At 37.9% G+C, this 24,699-nt stretch overlaps 1 protein-coding gene across 1 annotated transcript in view; it reads left to right on the top strand.

The window, feature by feature from the left end:
- Positions 1 to 24,699, top strand: part of baiap2l1b (BAR/IMD domain containing adaptor protein 2 like 1b) — a 73,912-nt gene that overhangs the window by 26,586 nt on the left and 22,627 nt on the right. The window contains exons 4-10 of the mRNA XM_048187124.1: positions 302 to 363; positions 4,851 to 4,922; positions 7,165 to 7,299; positions 19,639 to 19,791; positions 23,136 to 23,291; positions 23,393 to 23,495; positions 23,874 to 24,087. Coding sequence (XP_048043081.1) covers positions 302 to 363; positions 4,851 to 4,922; positions 7,165 to 7,299; positions 19,639 to 19,791; positions 23,136 to 23,291; positions 23,393 to 23,495; positions 23,874 to 24,087 — 895 coding nt within the window. The remainder of the gene's footprint in view (positions 1 to 301; positions 364 to 4,850; positions 4,923 to 7,164; positions 7,300 to 19,638; positions 19,792 to 23,135; positions 23,292 to 23,392; positions 23,496 to 23,873; positions 24,088 to 24,699) is intronic.

The following is a 24,699-nucleotide window of genomic DNA, read 5'->3' as shown; positions in this document are numbered from 1 at the left end:
AATAAGTGTTGACTAAGTGTGTGGTGGGCGGATCCTTTATATAAAGTGCTCTGATTTATGCCGTAGGTTTTGCATTTTAATCCCCATTTGATTACAGCGGGAAGGAGCATGCTGGGAGAAATATCTGTGCCGGCACAGCGTGTTTTAATTACAGTAGCTGCTCCGAGGGAGGACTGTTCTTGGAAAACAAGGCTGAGGGGGTTTATTAGACTGGGGAATAATATATTAAAAAACAATGCAACGTGTTAATGGCCTTTGTGTTGGTGTGAGAGGCTGATAAGTGTTTTTTCTCTCTCCGTAGGGGTCGTCCTGATGGAGATCTCAGATGTCCACCGGAAAGTCAATGTAGAACTGGAGGAGAACGTGAGTGTGTCCTGTTAAGTGTGTGTTTGTGTTTGTTTCCTTGCTGTAAACACATCTTGGGCTGACTGAACACATGCTCAGACTCACCCAAACTAACAATTACCATCTGCAATTTAATCTCATATCAAACATCCTATTTCCCATAAACTTTATCAACTCATTCCTGCTGACGTACAGGCAGTCATATTCGTGTAAACACCAGGAACGAGTGGAGGAATACGGCGGACACACCTACTGCCTATTTTTTTTTTTTTTATCAGCAAGTTTAAACATGCCTTTTAGTGCACCTGAGCCCAGCTCATGATGATGACACAGACGTTTCTGCTAGAGCGACTGCTGACTACAACCTGTGAATCAAAAACAGGCCACACAACAGAAGACAGGCCGTGTTTGAACAGCTCTTTCTTTCTCGTCAGTCAAATCTGATTTCATTCTCACAAACCTGACTAAGAATTAGCTGGGTAGAGATTCTGATACTAAATATTGGTTTTGTTGTTACTAATATTATTGATAATATTATAAATCTACAAGTTTGACAGCAGTCAAGGGCTAAAACGTGTATTAACATGCATCAATTTTAGTACACTAACATGAGTAGTTAGCATGCATAGTAAGACTCAAAGGGATAGTTCATCCAAAAATGAAATTGTCATTAATTACTCTCCCTCAAGTCTTTCCAAACCCAATGAGAAATCATCTTCTAAACACAAATTAAGATATTTAAGATATATTAGATTAGGGTCCAATTCTCACGGTAACGCTTTAGTATGGGGAAGAATTCTCACTTTTAACTAGTTGCTTATTAGCTTGAATATTGGCTGTTTATTGGTACTTATAAAGCACATATTAATGTTTTATTCTGCATGACTATATTCTACATCCCTTAATCCTATCCCATACCTAAACAACTACCTTACTAACTATTAATTACCAGTAAATTAGGTTTGAGGAAAAAGTTTGAGGAAAAAAGTCATAGTTAATAGTGAATATGTGTTCCCCATACTAAAGTGTTACCATTCTCATTATTAACTTATTATTAAAGGTGATAGAGAGGATTTTTTCGTCGACTAAGAATCCAAAGACTGTTAGTGAGTTTTTGAAATGAGCGCATGCGTAAGAACAACCCCCTCCTTCACAGCTCATTTCGAGGGAACGCCTCCCAAAACTCGTGCACGAGTGTTTGAACACGAGTGTTTACCACCGGCATTCGCTGTGTCGTGTTAGTGGATTCATTATGTCGGACTCACCGCAGGTAACTCATAATCTGCAGTTGTTACTCCTTTCTCCTGACAAAAACATTGCATGCAGCGCCTGTGAAGTGTGGAAAGTTACTGGAGAGCGCAGCCGCGCTCGTCTCTCACAAGGAACGTCACGGCAGTGATTGACAAGCCAGAGGGCCAATTGTTTACGTGATGATCGCGTAAACGATTGGCTGATGTTTTTAAGGCCCTACCTCGTGCACAGATGATGTATATTAATATTATTACTTTCAGTGCACCTAATAAATAGTCTTTTATCAGTTAGTTAAGACAGTTTCAAGTAATATTGCAAAAATGTATAAAACAAAACATCCTCTTTAGCACCTTTAACTACAACTTTTGCCTCAATAAACTCCTAATTACTGCTTATTATACTGCTTATATTATTAATAGTTAGTAAGGTAGTTTTTAAGTTTAGTTTTGGTTACAGGATGTAGAAGATGGTCATGCAGAATAAGGCATTAATATGTGCTTAATAAATCATAAACAGCCAATATCCTAGTAATATGCATAAATGCTAATAAGCAACTAGTTAAAGGTGCTCTAAGCGATGTCACGCGTTTTAGGCCAAAACATTTTTTGTCACATACAGCAAACATCTCCTCACTATCCACTAGCTGCCGATCCCCTGAACACACTGTAAAAAAACGCGGTCTCTGTAGTCGCCACAAGCTCCGAAAACGGCAATAAAAACAAACTGGTGCAGCCTGGACCACGAATCATAATAAACACGCTTCAGCCAATAACCGACAAGAATGATTTTAAATGCGCGTTCATGACTGTTTCAGGAAGCACGGAGGGGAGGGGGAGGGGGAGGAGGAGGGAGGGTCTAGCTCGCCTCTGTTTTGTTTGACAACACTTCGAACGTCAACAGGAAGTTACTCCACCCAGGATCGCTTAGAGCACCTTTAATAGTGAGAATTTTCCCTACAAACGTGATATCCGCACATATATGACAGCTACAAAGCTTTATTGTAGCTTGTACAATGTTTTGACTATCAGGCACAAACTTTGTGAACTAAGATACAACTCTTTATAGACAACAGGTGATCACCTTAATTAGGTGCACTCTCAATCGCACGTCAAACTATATAACCCCACACACAGAGAGAGTTTTGGGGGGAAAAAAACACTTTATTTGATAAACAGATTATTTATGCTTTTATTTAGATATAAGAACATAGGTCTTAGTTGAGGCCCTTAGTTGTGAGAGGGCCCACACTTTTTGTTGAAGGGCTGTTATAATTACATCACTGTAATCACTGTGTTTTCTGGCCTAAACACTATGAGGGTTGAAAAAGCATCTCAATTAGAGTGACCACATTAAAGTTTAAATTATTAAAATTTCATTTACTCATCGCCATGTTATTCCAAACAAAAGGAGACATTTTGAATGTGCTGGTCGTTCTTTTCCATCAAATAACAATGAATGCAGACTGAAGCTTTCAGGTTTTAAAAAGGTTGCAAATGCAAGATAAGTGTCATAAAAGTGTCATTATACCGGATGTTAATTCAAGTAGCTCCTCTAAACATGTTTATAAGGTCTACCTTTCTTAGTAAGATCAAACGGTTGCTCTATCATTACGGTAGTTGACATGTAAGAGAAAACATGCAGTACCATAGCAGAGTAGTTTTTTTTTTTTCTTTCTTTTTTTCTTTTCGTATAACAATAACAATTTATTTAGCTCACATAAAGTGATTTATAACTCAGTTTCTCAATAAGAAATAAAAGACCAGCTGAGATATTCATTGGTATATGACAAATGTAAACCACAAATGCATTCAGTGCACTGCATACTGCGAGTGATGTGACAAAACTAAACCCATTATAGACTTTGTCTAGTGTAGACCGCTTCATTGATTTTAATGGGAGCATTCATGAGGGTCCATAAGTGCATTGTTACATTGCTGCTTTGTGTATAATTTATTCAAAATTTGAATATGTTTTGTTTTTCATGCTTCAAATTACAAATCTGCTGTCATATTCACCCAACATAGAGACATTTTCTTCCCTGCGTGAGATTTCAAGCATCTGAGACCCTTTTCTATCCCATATTGATTGACGGGGCAAAATCGGCTCTGATCATTGGCTGTTTTATACTAATGTCACACAGATAATTCATTTTAATCTTAACTTTGCAACTGCATGTCAACTTATTCTATTAACCCTAAACCTAACAGTCTACTAATACTCTAATGAGAGTTAGTTGACATGTAGTTGCAAAGTTACTTATAGTTAGTAAAATGTCTAAAGTGGACCATCAAAAAAAAAGTGTAACCGGAAATGTTCTAATAAAACATCGAAAGATAAATGCCAGAAGTTATGGTTATGATTTATGGTGAGTTAACCTAAGGGTTAATTGTCTAATCAGAAAATAATCAATTGATGTATAGTTAGATGAATCGATTGAAAAATAATTGATAAATTATTTGATTAATCTGAAAAATCATCGTTAGATCAATCGATTGAAAAATAATGAATAGAATAATCAATTAATCTGCATAATACTTGTTAGATTAACAATAGTACTTGTCAGAACAATAGTCGATAGATTAATCGATTGAAAAATAAGTTAGTTGCAGCCTTACTCATGACATTTAGATACATTTCTACTTCAGTTCTACAGGCTATTATGTTACGTAGTAACCAGAACCTAAAAATACTCCTGTAGAAAAATGCAATGATGAAAGGAGAATGTCTTGAATATAGGGCAGACATGTCTAAAACACAACAGTGATTCCTCTTATAACAAATGAAGCATATTTCTGAATGAAGTCATGCATTAATGAAGACACGTCAGTGTCGGAAGTGTAGGCAAACGCTGGAAGTGTGGGATCTCACTGATTCTGTTTTTAAAGAGGGGTAAAAACAGATTAGTGGAGCAGAAAGGAGGGAGAGGGGTGGGTGGGCGCACTTGTAGCCATGATGATAAGGTGTTGATGCAAGCGCTCTCGCCCTCCTTCATTAGGTTGATGGGTTAGTGTGTGTGTGTGTGTGGGTATCCCTCTGTTTGTCTGTGACTCATCTCCTCTGTAAGCACTTTAGCTTATACAACAACAGTAAACTGCCTACCGACTCACCCAGTTGCCTCATTTTCTGTGTGTGTGTATGTATGTGTGTGTGTGTTTTATCAATGTAGACATTTCAGCAGCACACTATTATGCCAAACCATTATCATTCATTTTGTTTGTATTTTTTTTTCTTTCATTTTCTCTCTTTCTCTACAGTTCAGACGGTTTCATCGGGAGGTCATTGCAGAGTTGGAGAGAAAGACAGACATGGATGTAAAATACATGACGGTGAGCTGAATGAATATGTTCATCACTGATGAGGAAGCTACTTTAAATACTTACAACAATAACTACACCGAGGCTAATTTAACAGGAAAGGATGTTTTTAATTTTTGTAACTATCAAATAATATAATGTCTTTAAAAAACAGTATTCTGTGGCACAAAATCTCTGTTGCAAGTTGTAACATCAGTTTTGGATTTAACAGATTTTCACTCCCATTCTGTTTGCAGTCAGTATTTTTTTTAAAGAAATTGATACTTTTATTCAGCAATAATGCATTAAATTGATCAAAAGTAACAGTAAAGACCGTTTCCACAAAGATATAAAGCAGCACAACTGTTCTCAACACTGATAATAAGTAATGTTTCTTGAGCAAATCATTGATTTCTGAAGGATCATGTGACACTGAAGACTGGAGTAGTGATGCAGAAAATTCATCTTTGATGACAGGAATAAATTACATTTTTAAAATATATAAAAATAATCTTGTAAAAAAAAATCACAATGTACTGTATTTTTGATCAATAAATGCAGAGTAGGTCAGCATAAGAAACTTCTTTCAAAATTAATTTAAATTCAAACAAAAGACCAAAAATGCCCTGAAGGCTCGAACAGTGCTTTACTAACAAAAAGTCGCTGACTTTAGACATAAAGTAACTGTCAAAGCAGCATTTTAAAAAAAAAAAATCAGAGCAGTTTTTACAGTATGTCCCACAAAAACAGTGTCAGTTGCTTTGACCGCATCAAACTTAACAACTTGTGCAAAATACATCTGTTGATGCTAAAAACACCCTAATTTATACAAACTTAATTGAAAACCTAGTAGTAAACAACAGTATTAAAGGGTTAGTTCACCCAAAAATGAAAATTCTGTCATTAATTACTCACCCTCATGTCGTTTCACACCCGTAAGACCTTCGTTCATCTTCAAAACACAAATTAAGATATTTTTGATAAAATCCGATGGCTCAGTGAGGCCTGCATTGCCCAAAAAGCTACTAAAGACGTATTTAAAACAGTTCATGAGACTACAATGGTTCAACGACGAAGTGACGAGAATACTTTTTTGTGCACCAAAAAACAAAATAACTTTATTCGACAATATCTAGTGATGGATGATTTAAAAACACTGCTTCATGAAGCTTCAACGCTTTACGAATCTTTTGTTTAGAATCAGTGTGTATAAAACTGCCAAAGTCACGTGATTTCAGTAAGTGTTCGAAATTTCAATGGTTCACCACTGGGGGGCGTGACTTTGGCAGTTTGACACACTCTGAACTGCTGATTCGAATCAAAAGATTTGTAAAGCTTCAAAGCTTCATAAAGCAGTGTTTTGAAATCGGCCATCACTAGATATTGTTGAATAAAGTCGTTATTTATTTTTTTGGCGCACAAAAAGTATTCTCGTCACTTCATAACAATAAGGTTGAACCACTGTAGTCACATGAACTGTTTTAAATATGTCTTTAGTAGCTTTCTGGGCATTGAAAGTGTTAATTAACTTGCTGTCAATGGAGGCCTCACTGAGCCATCGGATTTCATCAAAAATATCTTAATTTGTGTTCTGAAGATGAATGAAGGTCTTACGGGTGAGGAACGACATGAGGGTGAGTAATTAATGACAGAATTTTCATTTTTAACTTTTTTAACACTAAAGATTATGTGAAAAGCCATGCAGGGTCTTTGAGAAACACTTCTAGGTAATGAATTTGTGAATTGTTTCTTTTTTTCTGGCCTAATTTGCTTAAATGAATTGGACTTCCCAGTGCTAGTGAGGCAGAGGTGAGAGCATGTATGTATTTGACTATTGCCTCTGCATTCTCCGTTATAAGGCTGTGTGTGCAACACAAGGTGACCTAAAAACCACTAATATATAGTGTGTTGTCACGCTTCAGTGCTGCTAGTTGGAAAACATAGATGGTAACAGGAAAAGCTTGATTATTTTGAACACGGCTACCGTCACGCTACTGAAACTTTAGTTGAATCATTGCTTTGTTCCCAGCGCTGGTGTCCACATATTATTCTCTGCAGATGTTTATAACCTTTTCCTGTGGGGAAATAAGCCAAAAAATTTTTTTTTCTTTAGAGATGGGAATGAAAACCAGACAGGCTCGTGTCACACTATTTGTTTCCTGTCTGCATCTTCAGCAGAAGTCAATCAAACTCGTCTTTGCACTTGCACACCATGCGTGTGTGGACACGTCTCCCTGTCCCTGAGTGACACTGATCGAATACTGTCTGTCCACAGGCCACGTTTAAGAGATACCAGACCGAACACAAGATGAAGCAGGACTCGCTGGAGAGATCGCAGTCGGACCTGAAGAAACTCAGAAGGAAAAGTCAAGGAAAGAACGCTTCGAAGTATGAAAGTAAAGAGAACGAGGTACGTGTGTTTTTACAGCACATATATGCAGTACCTATACACACGCACATTTGTTTTTATTTTTCAAATCCACAGACAAGCATTACTTACAGAAATTTCTTATATGATCAATAATAAGCCCTGAGAGGCCTTTCGTTTTAGGAATGTTTACATTTTTTGTTTATTTTACAAATGGTGTGAAACAAAATATGAATACGAAACAGAATCATTGATCCATAAATAAATGTATTAAACTATATTACATGATAGAAGAATTTTTATTGTGATTTTTATCGCCTCTCTGTACTATAGACTGTTTATGATTGATCAAAAATAATTTTATTATGAGTTATTGACGCATTAATTAGGGCTGCACTATATATTGTTTCTGGGGGTGCACAATATTGATTTTTTTTGCCAATATTTTTGTCAGATTGCGATACAGATATAGTTTTTTCTCCTCCCTTTGTTTGGAAACGACACCAAGTCTCTCTTGTGCAGGAATTATAAGGGCACTTTACTGTTAGCGATTAAAGGTGCTCAGGCCCCCCTGCCAAACCCCACTCCACCCTGTGCACACCACAGGTGATCAGCAAAAAAATATATACTTTCGCTAAAATGCTTCAGAAAATGAGAATGCAGCAAATATAGTTTATAATATAGTTTTTTTTAGTTACATTCAGTATATGACTCTGACCGTGCAAACCAGGTTTGTGACGTCTTCTTTTTAATGCTACATTTAGCATTATTAATCAGCATGTTAAGAGCATTTCATAATAAACAATGTTATAATTGGGGAAATAATTTGTAAATGTCAAGGAAAGGCAACTAAAACTTTGAAATTACTAGTTTACTTTGTTTTCTGCTCATTTTTTATATACTTATTTTAAACAAAATATAAAACAGCCCTGAACCCCCATACACATCTTTTCTATCACATTTTAGAGCTGGGAAACGATTCAAGTTTTTCTAATTAATTACATGATGTGGTGATTATTTAATCTAATTAATCACAAATTTATCATACATCAAATTTGGCTGAGAAATTATCCCCAAAGGATAATTTGAAGTCATTATTGTGTAAAGCATCAAATAGACATTACAAAAAGTAGATTCAGAAAGAAATATTTTATTTGATTCAACATAGAATTTATTACACAAACTTTTGGACCATGAGGTTGAGTAAATGATGACTGAATTAAAATTTTTGGGTAATGTGCAGCACGAATCTCACCGCAAAACTCGCGAGCTCTCAAATATAGCGTCCTCATGGCTCTACTCTGGCTCAGATATTACGTGTGTGCGTGCTCGGTTATGGAGTGTCGGCACCAACTGGCAGAAACATAAATCTGTGCCTATTGTCAAATATTTGAATGTGTTTTCGATCGCCTTTTTTATCTTGAATTTTATGGACATTCTAACTGCGTTATTAGGCTATATCAGGCACTGAGTTGTTTCCCTGCTTCATATTCTTCATCAGTCAACTGTAGGAAATGTTAGATGACCTGTGTAGGTCTGGGGGCGGGCCAAGTGCGTTAAATTAGTTAAATTTTAAATCGTTATTTTTTCCCATAATTAATTAATCTAATTAACGCGTTAAATTCACATGCCTAGTAAAAATAATAGCTTGATAAAACATCTGATCTTACCTTTTAATATTCACATCCAGTTCAACTGATGATTTTATATATATATATATTTTTTTTTTTTTTTTTTTTTAATTCTTAGACACAACTGCTTTGGCTCTCATAATCCAATATCCTCATCATTGATGTCTATTTTGACTGTTTAGGATTTTTTGTTTGTTTGTTTTACAAACTACCACTGCTGCCCCAATGGAAATGCACCTAAAAAGTATTTTCTGGACCTCCGCTGGGAAGGTCATATAGAGAACGGACCTCTTGGAATACCCCTGATCTAGAGGTCTGCTACCCGACCCGAGCCCGATGGGTCCTGAAGAACTCGTGGGTTTCGGGTTGGGTTCAGGATAAGGTTTCATGAATGGGTTTGGGTCGGGTTTGGGTCTGTAACTAAGAACAACTATGTAGTCTAGGCTATATAAGGTTTGCGGGCCGTCTTCTGTGTTGTGGCCGAAAGAGCACGCAAAATTGAGAGAACATTTATGATTTATATATTAATAGCGCTCTTTCGGTCACAACACAGCAGACAGCACTCAAACCTTTAACTATGAGGGCGATAAGGCAAACAATTACTGAGGGAAAACTTATTATCATGCCAAATGGTGCAGGGAAATGAGCCAGGGAATAGCACAAAATTACACAAGTCTCTAAAAGTAATGTGTGTGTCAAGTGAACGACTGTAAATTTGAGCGCAGCCGCAAATCAAATAGCCGCGCTGCCTTCTCTGTCTTAAATCTGTCTTAAAGCTCAGAAATCAAAGCTTTGTCAAGAGCGTCAACTAAAATACTACATCATTTGATATGTATATTTAAATGTTTTAAACCTTGTATGATATGATACACGAATGAGTGTTAACTCTATGAACGAAAAGAGCCAAGTGCGTTCAAAAATCAAATAGCCATGTTTATCTCGAGTCTCTCAGAAATCAGCTTTGTCAAGAGTAGGCTACTATCATCTAAAACAGTGGTTCCCAAACTTTTTAGCTTGAAGTACCCCCTGAAGGGATTACCATCCTTCTGCGTACCCCCTCTCTTCCACTTAGACTGCAGTCACACCTTTACCATTAAGGGACAATATTTGCCCCCTAAATTGATTTTTCCAGTGCATATTTTTACTTTTATGAATAACTTTATAAAATAAATGTTTTAAGTAAGTGCTAAATCCCTACTTTTACAAAGGTGCATTGTCGAGAATGACAGTAATTTAGCGCGATTTGAAGCAGCAGACTGCACGCAATCTATCATATGCATGCTGCTTGTGTGGATACAGTCATTTTTGACTGCAAATGATGAGGTAATTTGATTAAATGTACTGGATTTACGGCATTTTGGCAGTTAGAAATACATGCTCGATTTTAATATTACTTTAAGGTACAATTAAATGAACTACTCAGCATTTTGTTTGCGTACTCCCTCTTGTCACCTCACGTACCCCCAGGGATAAGCGTACCCCAGTTTGGGAACCACTGATCTAAAACACTACATCATACATTTTGTATTATTTGATATGTGTATTAAAATGTTTACATGACTGAGTGCAAACTATATGAAGCACGATAGCATGTAAATAGTCTCTGTGCGTCTTTTCTACTACTTAATGTTTCTGTCTATTTAAACATTGTACGATATGATCTTGTCATTTCAACCAATAAATAGCTTTGCAGTTACATGCAGTGTATGTCTTACAAAGCTGTCTTGGTTTACGATAGCAAGATACAGCGACTGATATAACAGTACTGGTCGGGTTCGGGTTGGGTCAAACGATCTCTGGTATGGCCGGATCCAGGCCTCAGTTTAAAGCCCGTAAAACCTCTACCCTGATCTAGTCCCTGACATGTGAACTAAGGTTAACAGTTCATCTCAGATGCTGAACTCTGAAATACACAGTAACTTCTGAACAGGTTCTTGTGTTATGCATTTATTTTTATGGCTGGAACAAGGATGTCAAAAGAGGTAACAATACAAATATTTCTGCTTCTGTTTCAAATCGGTACCCACACAATGTCCTGCTGACAGGAGGCTTGTTTTGAATGCTTGCATGCACATGAACACACTTCGTGAAGAGCTTTCACTCCCTGTGGTTGCGCATGAATGGTCAAACGCATCTCATGGTCAAACTGCCCGTCTAGACAAGTATTATTGTAAACACAGTTGGTTAGTGAATGTAAATGGTCAACAAAAAAAAAGTAATTTTGACAGCCATAAATATTACCATTACCACTAATTTTACAGTTGTAAAATAAAATTATTATTTATAACCATATTGACAAAATGTTGGTCAAATTCTGCAGCCCCAGGCACAGCAAACCTGTATTTTTTTTTTATTCAGAAACTGAATAAGAGTGTAAACGTATACTGAGTAGAGACTCACTTAGGTATACAGAGAGTGTTGTTAACCTGTGTAGGTTGAGATATAAAATGCCCTATCAGATTGGTGCATTTCTCCACCATCTATAATGCATCATAATCTAATTGCAATTATAATTTTTCCATATAGCAATAATGGCATGTAGCGTTGAAGTACTGAGTTAGTTATTTTTAGTTAATATTTCAGTGTGTATTCACTAGCCTATTTAACTGCGTTATCGGTCATCATAAAGTCTTGGTATCGTGTCAGCCCTATCTGGAATGCTGAATTGACCAATCGGCATGAAGGACTGGAACTGTCCATTTTATAGATAAATTTTAATAATAGAAGCATGTTGCAAACCCACACCCTGCCACACCTGGCACACAGTCGAATGTCTGCCACTCGACATTATCAGATGCAGGCTTGTGTTCATATGCAACACGTTCATAAAGGAGTCGTTGTCGTTGCTTATCTCGAATCAGGGTGAAATCCCACACAAACACCTCCATAAACTCTGTCCGGGTGTGACCGTAGTGAAGGATCCATCCCCTGTATAAATAAAGTCTGCAAGAAAACAGCTGTACATGAAATCTGACCCTAATCTTATGATCTGTAAAGGGCATGCGTGTTTATTCATCATAAGCACCTCATGGTTGCCAGCCCAGAGCATAGACTCTCTGCATACAGTCTGTTCATCAGGGCAGCCTGCAGAGATTAATTACTTTTCTCTGTGCGTCTGCGCCCTGATGGCTAATGTCTCACCTCACCGTGGAATTTACTGTCAGATTTCTCTCTCTCACACACACACACACACACACACACACACACACACACACACACACACACATCGATGATGGATGGATGTGCCAGTCACAGCGGGGTCTGTGATAAGAGACATACCTCTTCCCTTTGTTTGTTCCAGAATCCAGACAGCACATCATTGACATCCTGACATTTCAACGGTCCCGTGTTCCTCGTAATCAGTCTCTGTTGACCTCGACAAGCTTTTGCCTACTAAATAAACTCTTCCTGAATGTCAGGCTTGTGTACTTTTTGATGGTACCATTTTGATGGTGCAGTTTTTAATTGCACTGACTTTAAAGGGATAGTTCACCCTAAAATGAAAATTACCCCATGATTTACTCACCCTCAAGCCATCTAAAGCCTGGAACACACCAAGCTGATGCCGACGAACTAGTGGTGATGAAAGCAGACTGCGGGGTTGACTCACGTCGGCAGCATCTGTGTCCAAAGTACTGTGGCCTGACACACCAAACTGATGCTCGACAGCCAAAGGCCAAGTAGCACGTCCGTTCTGCGCCTGCGTCAGATGAAATGCCTTTCCATACCAGCAGGTGGCAGTATCTGAACAGCCAATCAGAATGATCAGACGGGCCGACGAACTCTGACGCCGATTCAACATGTCGAATTGGCCGAAAAAAAGCCTACGAGGACCAACTTCAGTCAACGGTGCGGAACACAGTGAGAAAACTTAGTCGGCCAACGAACAAAAACTGCTCGACGACAGACCGTCGGCTTGGTGTGTTCCAGGCTTTAGGTGTATATGACTTTCTTCTTTCAGACGAACACAAATCTGAGTTATTAAAGGTGCCCTAGAATTAAAAATTTAATTTACCTCGGCATAGTTAAATAACAAGAGTTCAGTACATGGAAATGACATACAGTGAGTCTCAAACACCATTGTTTCCTCCTTCTTATCTCATTTGTTTAAAAGTCCTCCGAAGAACAAGCGAATCTCAACATAACACAGACTGTTACTTAACAGTTGGGATCATTAATATGTACGCCCCCAATATTTGCATATGCCAGCCCATGTTCAAGGCATTAGACAAGGGCAGCCAGTATTAACGTCTGGATCTGTGTACAGCTGAATCATCAGACTAGGTAAGCAAGCAAGAACAATAGAGAAAAATGGCAGATGGAGCGATAATAACTGACATGATCCATGATATCATGATATTTTTAGTGATATTTGTAAATTGTCTTTCTAAATGTTTCATTAGCATGTTGCTAATGTACTGTTAAATGTGGTTAAAGTTACCATCGTTTCTTACTGTATTCACGGAGACACTTGCAGTCTGTATAATTCATAAACACAACTTCATTCTTTATAAATCTCTCCAACAGTGTAGCATTAGCCATTAGCCACGGAGCACTATCAAACTCATTCAGAATCAAATGTAAACATCCAAATAAGCATGCCGCATGCATGACGAACACTTTGTAAAGATCCATTTTGAGTGTTATATTAGCTGTGTGAACTTTGTTTATGCACTGATAGAGTCGAGAGCTCGGGAGGGGGCTGAGAGCGCGAGCAATTAAAGGGGCCGCAGCCTGAATCGGCACACTTCTAATGATGCCCCAAAATAGGCAGATAAAAAAATTAATTAAAAAAAAAATCTATGGGGTATTTTGAGCTGAAACTTCACAGACATATTCAGGGGACACCTTAGACTTATACATCTTGTAAAAAAAACGTTCAATGGCACCTTTAAATAATGGCCTGGCTCTTCCACACTTTATAATTGCAGTGAATAGAGGATGAGGTTTTGAAGGCCAAAAAAAAAGTGCATCCATCTATCATAAACGTACTCCACATGGCTCCGGGGTGTTAATAAAGGCCTTCTTAAGCAAATTGATGCATTTGTGTAAGAAAAAAGAAAAAAAAAACTAAAATAAGTAGCTTCTGCCAGACGGCCGTATGCACGTTGACTTATGTCGAAAGAGTAACCTCTGACACAAAGTAGGAGTATCGTAAGCTTAGACTCCTCTCGCGGTTCAAACAAATAGGGCTGTGCAACATATTCAAGCTCCTTGAAATCCTCCAACATTAATCTTTAAAAAAATCTCGTTTTAGACTTCACAAACGGTGTTTTGTTTTGCTCTATCCTCTGCGCTTCTGTGTTCGTCAGTACGTCATAAAATCGATGTGTACGGCCGTCTGTTGGAAGCTACTTATTTTAGTTTTTAAAGTTTTAAATATGGATATTTTTCTTACACTAAAGTCCCGGGTATACTTCAGCCGTCCGCATGACGTAATTTTTGTAGTTCTAGGAAAGAAGAAGTCCACTAGGTGGCAATACGCACAGTACTGAGCACAATGTGCAGTCGTCGAAGAAGAGTGTGTAAAGAACGATTCAAAAATAAGACGAGTAAACTCAGAAGCATGCCTTCTCCATCATTTTTGATTCCTGTTCTCTTTGTGTATCTTCTGAACTATGTTGCAATGGTGGATGCACTATTTTTCTTCTCCGATCCTGCCTAGCGAATGTCCGGTTGTCTGGTAATAGTATAAAAAAAATTGCACTGCGCACGTGTCGAACTCTGTCATCCGCGCGCATCCTTGGTTTAGTATACTTTGAAAGACGCATGGACGCGACTGCGCGTGTGATGCGTCCGGGCGCAGAAAGTGAAGTATACCCGGGGCTTAATGCATCACTTCGCTTCTGAAGGCCTTTATTAACCCCCCGAAGCCGTGTGGTTCTTTTATGGTGGATGGATGCACTTTTTTGGGGGTTTCAAAATCTCATCCTCTATTTACTGCCATTATAAGGCTTGAGAAATGTATGGGGTACTTTTCATTTTTGGGTGAACTAACTCTTTACCAAGTTGAAAGAAGTGCTGATTAGAAATATTCATATTTCATAGAGTACTGAAAGATTTAGAAGAAGTTATTGTTCAAAAGTTTGTGGTTGTAAGATTTAGTGTTTTTAAAAGAAGTCTCTTCTGCTCATCAAGGCTGCATTTATTTGATGAAAAATACAGTAAAAATGGGAATATTGGGAAAATTATTACAATTTAAAAGTACTATTGTCTGTTATATATTTCCAAATGTAATTTATTCCTGTGATCAAAGCTAAATTTTTAGCATCATTACTCCAGTCATCAGTGTCACATGATCATGAAATTGAGTTTGTGTATTTATTTTTCAAGTATTTCAAGTGGCTTTCTCATCAATGATGAACATATGTCAGCTCACCGTCATGTATTTTTCATCCATGTCTGTCACTTTTGATCAATTTAAAGTATCCTTATCGAATAAAAGTATTAATTTCTTTCCAATAAGAAATCTTACAGATCCCAAATTTTTAAACTAGTCTGCCCAATGTTTGTATGCTGACTTTGTATTTTTATGCCTATTAGAGCATCATGCCGTTCATGTAGCAGCATACTAATGTCAGACTCTGTAGGAATCAGTTGTGAGGCGTGCTGTTCTTCAAATGAGTTTCATGAGCTTTCATGATGGTTATGAAGGCAGCACGGCCACTCGCCAGGGTTCAGAAAAAATCTGTGGTGATCTGTGTGCATCTGTCTTTTTGAGGTTTGACCGTTGGTGTGTTTTTCAGGTCTTCTCCGCTGTGTGTGGCATGTCCTCTGTTTCTTTTACCTTCCTCCACAGGGGGAGAACGAAGGTGTCCATAGCAACAGACTTTATCATGGGTCTGTGATGATAAACAAGACAAATAGCACACTTACGCCCCTGTCCATCTCCCATGGTTCCATCACAGCTCTCTAGGACGTGTTCGCCTGGACAGATACGCTGGTGCTTTTAACTCTGTGTGTGTTCGTCTGTAATGTTGCAGAAAATGCAGCTGTTATCTCAGCTGACCAGACTGTGTGTCTATGTTTGTGTCTATAGCCAGACACACAATGCATATATGTAAGGGAAAGACCCTCATGTGTCCTCAATGTGTACACGGTTTGTTTTGTTTTAAAATCTGCCCACTTCACACTCAGAACTACATATTTTCAAAACTGACTAGTCAACTTTAGGATGCGCTGTATAACTCAGCTGATTCTTAAGAGTGCTTCTCTAATTTAAGGCACTTCCATTAAAAATATTAAAGCTAAAAAAATCAAGAATAGTTGATTGTCTGACAACTAGTTGACCATTCTGACCCTGCCCTGCTGTCTAGTGGATGGTTTATTTGTGGATGGTGGTGGCCTATTTAACCTCACATGATTCAGACTGACTGGAAAATGTTGGCACACGAAGGAGGAAGTGGATTAGGATCAGCTGTAAGGGCCCCAGGCCTTTCCCTTGATTACAAGGGGTTCACCACAGTCACCACTCTGCCCCTTCCTGCACCACCAGTCTTTATTGTTTTCATTTGCCATTTATAGCAATACCTGTGCTTGAAAAACAACTAAATAAAAGGCTGGCCCTTCCGCTTCATTAACAATTGATCCAGAAGTTTAATGCAGACAGGAAATGTCGTGCCAGGTGTAGCGTGTAGATTACGGTCCCCAGCTGCAAGTTGGGACTGTGGAGTTTACTGTTTTGTGTAGAATACTTGACCTTGAGTCGTCTGATGAATGAATGAAGGGGAGTTATTACAGATTTTGATTAAACCATTATGACTTTCCACTATATTTTCAGCTTCATCTAGCAAACTTTCACAAAATATCAGGCTACGGACTTTAAAAACATTTGATTTGTGTAATTTATTGTCACTACCTCGTACTACATTAACATTGGTCTGGTGTCTTTCAAATACCCTTTGCTCATACAAAATGTTTCATAACAGCTAGTTTACCGTGAGGTCAGTGACTTTTTAAACAGGCCTAAGTTACTTGAGCATTTACAGGGGCCCCCCCCTTTTTTTTTTTTCCTAACATTTTTTTCAAACTTTCTCATTCAGTGCCCCAGCTTCTCAAATGTTAAAGCATTTCAGGGTATTTATTTATATTTATTTAGGTGTCTAATTTGCATGTTTTCATAATTTGCATATTGCAGTCAACATAAATTTAAAAGAGTAAAGTCACAAAATATTTTAATGCAGCACAATTTCGTTTTGAGTAATGAAATGGAAATAAATAAATCAGCCTATTAATCTATGGTACCTTTAAATTACTAGTGTAATATTGACCTTTGCTCCAGATGTCTTTATAATTTTGGGAGAGATGCCCAAACATGTTTTCCAAAGAGTAGCTTCCACTTCAGTATATGGAGAGGAAGTGGTTAAGAAAGAGAGACACGGACAGGCAAAACAAGACATGGACAGATAGCTCAAATATAATTGAGAGCAAAATCATAGTGACTAAGTAACACCAAACAAAAGCAAAAACTTTTTTTCTATGGCAACCAGAGGGGAAGGAGGGATGTGGTGCGTTCTTTGGCTTTCATTCATCAGTGAGATCACAGTGGAGCAGCGATCTTATGAAATCCATTGTGAGATGAATGCTCTCTTACGTCACCTGCGTTATGCAGGCATGAGGGTGTGTCCATGTGAATACACCTGTAGCTTCCACAGGCTACTTACTTAACATGTGCGGTGTAATAATACCACAGTCATAATTAGTTGTGCATTGTGAAGAACAGACCAACCATTTACAGTTGTGGTCAGAATTACTGGCACCCTTGGTAAATATGATCAAAGATGACTGTAAAAATAAACCTGCATTGTTTATCCTTTTGATCTTTAATTCATAAAATTAGCAAAAATTTAACCTTACATTGAAGGAAAAGAATTGAAAGTGGGGGGGAAATCACATTATGAATTAAATGTTTTTCTCCGAAACACGTTGGCCACAATTATTGGCACCCTTTTATTCAATACTTACACAACAGCTCTAAGTCTTCACCTATAATGCCTGGTGAGTTTTGGAGAACACCTGACAAGAGATCAGAGACCATTCCAAATTCAGATTCTCTTCAGTTCACTCCATTCATTTTCTTTAGGGTTCAGGTCAGGGGACTGGGATGGCCATGGCAGAAGCTTCATTTTGTGCTCAGTGACACATTTTTGTGTTGGTTTTGATGTTTGTTTTGTATCATTGTCCTGATGGAAGATCCAACCACGGCCCATTATTGGATTTCTAGCAGAAGCGGTCAGGTTTTGATTTTTTTATCTGTTGGTATTTGATAGAATCCATGATACCATGTATCTGAACAAGATGTCCAGGACCTCCAGCAGAAAAATAGGCCCACAACATTAAAGATCCAGCAGTATATTTAACTGTGGGCATGGGGTACTTTTTATCCATGTGTGCACCAAACCCATCTGGTGGGTTTGCTGCCCTTTTTTTTTTTTTTAGTTTCATCTGACCATAGAAACCGGTCCCGTTTGAAGTTCCAGTCGTGTCTGACAACTGAATATGCTGATTGTTTTAGAGATTGTTTCTGGATGAGAGCAGAGGACTTTTCTTGAAACCCTCCCGAACAACTTGTGGGGATGTAGGTGCTGTTTGATAAAAAAATGTTTACGCTTTCTGAGACTCAAGACTCAACTAATCTCTGCAATTCTCCAACTGTGATCCTTGGAGAGTCTTTGTCCACTCAAACTTTCCTCCTCACTTCACATTTGGACGATTTAGACACACGTCCTCTTCGAGGCAGATTTGTAACATCTTTAGTTGATTGGAACTTCTTTATTATTGCCCTGATGGTGGAAATGGGGATTTTCAATGCTTCAGCTATTTTCTTACAGCCACTTTCTATTTTGTGAAGCTCAACAATCATTTTGCTGCACATCAGAACTTTATTCTATGGTTTTACTCATTGTGATGAATGATTAGGGGAATTTGGCCTTTGTGTTTCCTCATGTTTATACTCCTGTGGAGCAGGAAGTCATGGCTGGACAATTTCATGTTCATTATCAGCCTGGTGTGCTAAAAAAAAATGTAAATATGAATGGGAATATACTTCAGAGATATTTTACTCATAAAAAAATTCTAGGGGTGCCAATAATTGTGGCCAATGTGTATTGGACAAAAACGTTTATTTCATAATGTGATTTTTTATTTTTTTTTTCCACTTTCAATTATTTTCCTTCAATGTAAGGTTAGATTTTTGCTAATTTTATGAATTAAAGATCAAAAGGATAAACAATGCAGATTTATTTTTTAGTCATCTTTGATCATATTTACCAAGGGTGCCAATAATTCTGAGCACCACTGTAAGTCTTTATTCACTGAAAATCAGCTGATGCTCTCAAATCTCAGTTACGCTTGTGCACATTCAAACTTGTCAACTTTCAATCTGTAGTTGTCATGCCTCTAGAAAGTTTTATTTTTATTTATTTATTTAAATTTTTTTTGGCAATTCCGTCTTTACGTCATAACTGATACTCTATTATGATCTCTAACCGTATTCATTCATTGTACATGATGAACAACTGGTTAACTGATAAACAAAAGGTCAGACTGACCGGAGATATGAATGCAGCTCCCTTGACGCTTCCATCACAATGTGGTAATCAACTGTTCACTTTGTTCCTTCACAATCCTCACACCAAAAAGTGTGATGTCATCTTCACAATGCCTTGTTCTTTATTGAAAGCCATGAACACACTGCTTATCGGCCTGCTGATAAAAACCTGCATCCTTGTTCTCTTTGTGTTCTCCGCAGTGTCTTGAAACTCTCACTCACCGTCAGATGGACATGCAGAAGTTCATCGCTGACGGCTGTCGAGAAGCTCTGTTGGAGGAGAAGAGGCGCTTCTGCTTCCTGGTGGACAAGCACTGCAGCTTCTCCTTCCAGTTTGCAGCTTTTCATGACAAGGTTTGTTACTTCAGTCAACACAACTCATAGTTAACTGATGTCATGGACAGGGAACATTGCAGCCATGTTTGATACGTTTTGGTGTTTGTTTTTCAATAAAAAAAGATGGTGTAATTTGTATTAAGGCCTGTTCACGCCAAGAATGAAAACTCTAACAATGACTGTTTTAGCAATCACACCAATGGTCCAAACATTTTTTGTTGTTCACTTCAGTTATACACCCATTCCACTGGGTGGATTTTGATTGGCTGTCAAGGTTTTTATTGTCCTTCAGCTGGAAAAATCTCTCTAAAAAAATGAATCCAACAATATATCAGTATTCTGTTATAGTTATGGGGGTAGTGTGGACTCCACTATTCGCTTATAGCAGTGGTCTCAAACTCAATTCCTGGAGGGCCACAGCTCTGCACAGTTTTGCTCTAACCCTAATCAAACACACCTGATCCAGCTAATCAAGGTCTTCATGATTACTAGAAACTTCCAAGCAGGTGTGAGTTGGAGCTAAACTGTGGCCCTCCAGGAAGTGAGTTTGAGACCACTGGCTTATAGCAATTTTTAAAACTTGATGGTTATAGCTAACATTTTAGTTATTCTTGGTGAGAATGGGCCTTTAATCAAGTTGATGCAACCATGAACATGTTTTGTAGTTTTTGCAAACTATTAGGGATGCCTCCTAATATTTGTCGATTAGTCACAGAAAAAAATAAAAACTTTTGGCGAAGTCACGCAGTCTGTGAGGGTTCACCTATCATCCATTGACCTCAAATATGGCTTATCATTTAAAATGTGTAAGTAGTAGCAACTTTACATGGCTGCTCGCTAGGGATGTGACGGTGAGGAAATTTTCCCACCAGTTGATCGACGTGTGACACCTGTTATACCGATATAACTGGGGCATTTTCCCTTCCTTTTCCACAAAGCTTTTAAATCGTTTACGGTGCGTGTCCACTGGCGCAGAGCAGAGTGAGCATTTGCAATTAATTCCATAGCTCAACTTCCATAGGAATGAACTGAAAACACTCACTTTGCTCCGCGCCAGTAAGACACGCACCATTATGAACGCTCGTGCGGCCGTGCACATTTTACTTTCGCTTTAAAATTGGTGCCAATTCAGGTGTGATAATTCATGTGTGATAATTGCTTGAATGGTGGGTTAATTATTATTCTTCATGAAAAACGCAACAACAAAACAGTACAATGACAAACTCGCATAAATAGGCGCTTTTACATTTCAATTCATCATCTTGTCAGTCAGGAGTGTGGCGAAATGGGTGAAGTGAGGTGAAATCTGACTCCTTCTGCTGATCTGTGCCACAACTCAGGCTGAATTGAGCCGACACGTTCAGTTTTAATTTAAGTGTTTGTTCTCTAACTCAACTAAATGATTTTTTATGATTTTTAATCAAAATGATGGTATGGGTGGTGCCGCAGTGGGCAATGATGTAATTGGAGTTGCAGCTGAACACCGGTAACACCGTCAATACCAACTTTCGTAACAAGCCTACTGCTCGCTCTAACGTTAACCTAGATAAATGTGCACTATTATTAGACACATAGCAAAGTGTTTGTGCAGAGTGTGTAAGCTAAAGTATAGCACGCTTACTGCAAGACCATGATAACAGCGGAAACGACTTAAAATACTCTGTCATTTTTTGGTGATACAGATAAGAGTAATACATCATTTGATCTTTTATTTATGTAAACTCACAATAACAATAGAACATTGTGCCTTTGTAAAATAAAGAAAACAAACAGGATACGCTTTTTGCCGTCTCGGTCTCCATGAACTGGAGCGCGTCACAAAAATCACTGTGAAATCACAAACTCAGCGTATAGACTACTTGCCTCACAGACATGAGAAATATATCTATAGAAAGCATGAAATGTCTACTTTTAGGAAAACCAATTCAAATCAAAAATAAATACTCTCATCTTATGTAATACATTTCAAAGGTGCGTTTTTCTCTATAGGCGCTTCCACTATACTGCGGAGCATCGTCAACTTCATCTTTGCAGCCGACACTGACGCAGAAAACACTAGTTTATTAATACATAATTAAAATGTCTCCTTGCTATTTTTTTTTTCTGACACATTCATAATCATTACTTTTGCCGGCAATCTTTATGCATGCACTTGAGCGTGGAATAGGCTGCACAACAGAAAATATTTAGTTGGGGGCAGCCCTACAAACAATTAACACATGCATTATCATGAATAAGAACTAACTGTACTTTCATAACTTTTTGTCCAAAACAGGGACTTAAATTGCTACAATGTTGCTTTTTTTTTTTTTTTTTTTTTTTTTTTTTCTTGGTTCGGTTTGCTTTCACTGATGGCAAAGTTTTTTTTTAAGTGTACCAAAATGTTTATGCAAGTCACTTGTAAGTAAAACTGTACTGTCATTGGTCAGAGTGCACCTGCTCATAGCGTCATCCATCAAGATGGATTGATAAGTTCGCCCTGCAGGCTTATTGTAGCTGTCATTACACACACCTTTACAAATGGATATGAGCCTTCATTCCTGCTCTAACTGCTAAATTACATTCTTGTAATGCACCTGTTTCAGAGAACAGCAATTATACAACATTTTAAGATGAAGAAGGCGGTCTTTGGTATTTAACTATGATAACTAAAATGCTCACTCACACAATCAAACACTGCTACATTTTATAAAATACATTTCCATTATGAATTATGATACAGCTTGTTTCATTGGTCCATTTGGTCAGATTGCTTTCTCATCACAAGCAAACTTATTAGTTAATTTCCATTTGGGCCGGGACCACCTCATTCAGGTGGATCCGTTTGAATTGCCGTGTTCATACATGCCTAAATGGACCAAGCCAAGAGAAAACACACCATTTGTTCTGAAACAAATGCTCCAAACGAGCCATGTGTGAAAATGGCCAAATTGGCATTGCATGCTTCTCTACTGTACAATATGCAAAAAACAGCATGTAAAAAGAGTAGCATGTTTGAATTCACAGTATTCATTAAAAAAAGTACCTGGATGACCTATTTCTGATGAGTTTCTGAAGTGCACGTCCAATGGACAAGACAATATTATGACGAATGTAGTAAGTCCAGAATGCATTCATACTACCCACATTCATTCTATATAAAACGGTGGTGACAAAGTTGGTACATATTTATATTCATCAGCCTACACTGATAGAATGCAATTTCAGATGCAACCAGTGAATAACAAGGAAAAATTAAAAAGGGAACTTTGTCAAAAAGGTTACCAACCTCTGCTGGAGAACTGGAAGACCTTCATGATTACTACAGCTGCTCATTTGCTTTCCTCAACTCTTGGATCTGATTCGTTCTTGTGTTCTTGAAGGCTCGAGAGCTTCTGTCAGAGAACCTGACCGGCTGGCAGGACAAATGCGGTGACGCTACCAATGTCCCAGACAGCGTGATGTCTATGATTGAAGGTCTTCGCACTCCAGTGGCCAACACACCACAGGCGTCTCCAGCCCTCCAGCGCCACAGCAGGGTGAGGACACCAACTCCTACACTACGCACTGCTCTCATACGTGAGTACAGAGGGCCTGTTGTGCTTTGAATTCATACCTGCATTTTTCGGTACTTGTACAGGCCAACTCAGATGCAGTGATTCCGGCACCTCCATTGCCGCCTCAGACGAGTCCCCTGGCCAACATGTTCAATCAAGAGTCATCCAGACCGGAGAGAGAGCCTGGTGAGCATTACCTTACATATTACATGGATTTATCCTACCAGTCTCACCTCAGTTTTGAACCTGCAACTTGCCTAAAACTCATTCCTGATCTAATTCTGCATAACTCAACTTCTAACTCTTTGACAGATGTCATTAAGACAAATTCCTGATGAATAAAATATTTTGTTGTTTTTGGAATATCCTTTTTTACTTTGAAAAATACCATATTACGAATGTAACAAAAGCAGTGAATTACAAATTGTTATATACTGTTCAAATTCATAATTAAGCAATTCAATTCAAAGAACCAATATGCCAGTTTTTCAGCATCTATATTCAAATGTATCATTATAGATGAAGATTTGAGGACGTGTTGTCTGTCTGTCTTTTCCCCTCTAGAATACAACAACGAGGACAGTGGATTGTCCAGGTCTGTGTCGATGGCCACTGGCCTCAATCTCACAGACAAAAGACCCAAAGTGCGCACCATTTTCCCCCACAAGTCTGGAAACAACAGCACGCTGCTGAGCTTTGAAGAAGGAGACATCATCACACTGCTGATTCCTGATGAGAGGGACGGCTGGCTGTACGGAGAACTGCAGAAAACCAGACAGTGAGTGCAGCTGGTCTCATTTATAGGTGGTTTTCACACTAGAGCTGCCCGAAGTTTGACGTCAGACTTTACTTTTTAGAACCACATCTGATTCTGGGGATCTGGTTCATGAGGATGTGTCTATGCTTTTCATAATGACTCAATAATAATCATAATACTAATTTGGCTAACCAAACAAAACTGGGTGGTAAATCAAACCAAGCCATGAACATTTTTGTGAATTATTACAATTTAAAATAATGGTTTTCTATTTTAATATACTTTAAAATATAATTTATATCTGTGATGCAAAGCTGAATTTTCAGCATCATTACTCCAGTCTTTAGTGTCACATGATCCTTCAGAAATCATTCTAATATGATGATTTATTATCAATGTTGTGCTGCTATATATATATATATATATATATATATATATATATATATATATATATATATATATATATATATATATATATATATATATATAAGCCTTTTTTGAAAGAAATGAATACTTTTATTCAGAAAAGAAGTGTTAAATTGATAAAAAGTAATAGTAAAGACTTATATTGTTAGAAAAGATTTTTATTTTGAATAAATGCTGTTCTTTTTAACCTTTTATTCATCAATGAAT

Source organism: Megalobrama amblycephala, linkage group LG1, assembly GCF_018812025.1.
Source record: "Megalobrama amblycephala isolate DHTTF-2021 linkage group LG1, ASM1881202v1, whole genome shotgun sequence".
Lineage (NCBI taxonomy): Eukaryota > Metazoa > Chordata > Actinopteri > Cypriniformes > Xenocyprididae > Megalobrama > Megalobrama amblycephala.
The sequence above is the reverse complement of the archived record's forward strand: the minus strand, read 5'-3'. Positions and strand labels throughout refer to the sequence as shown.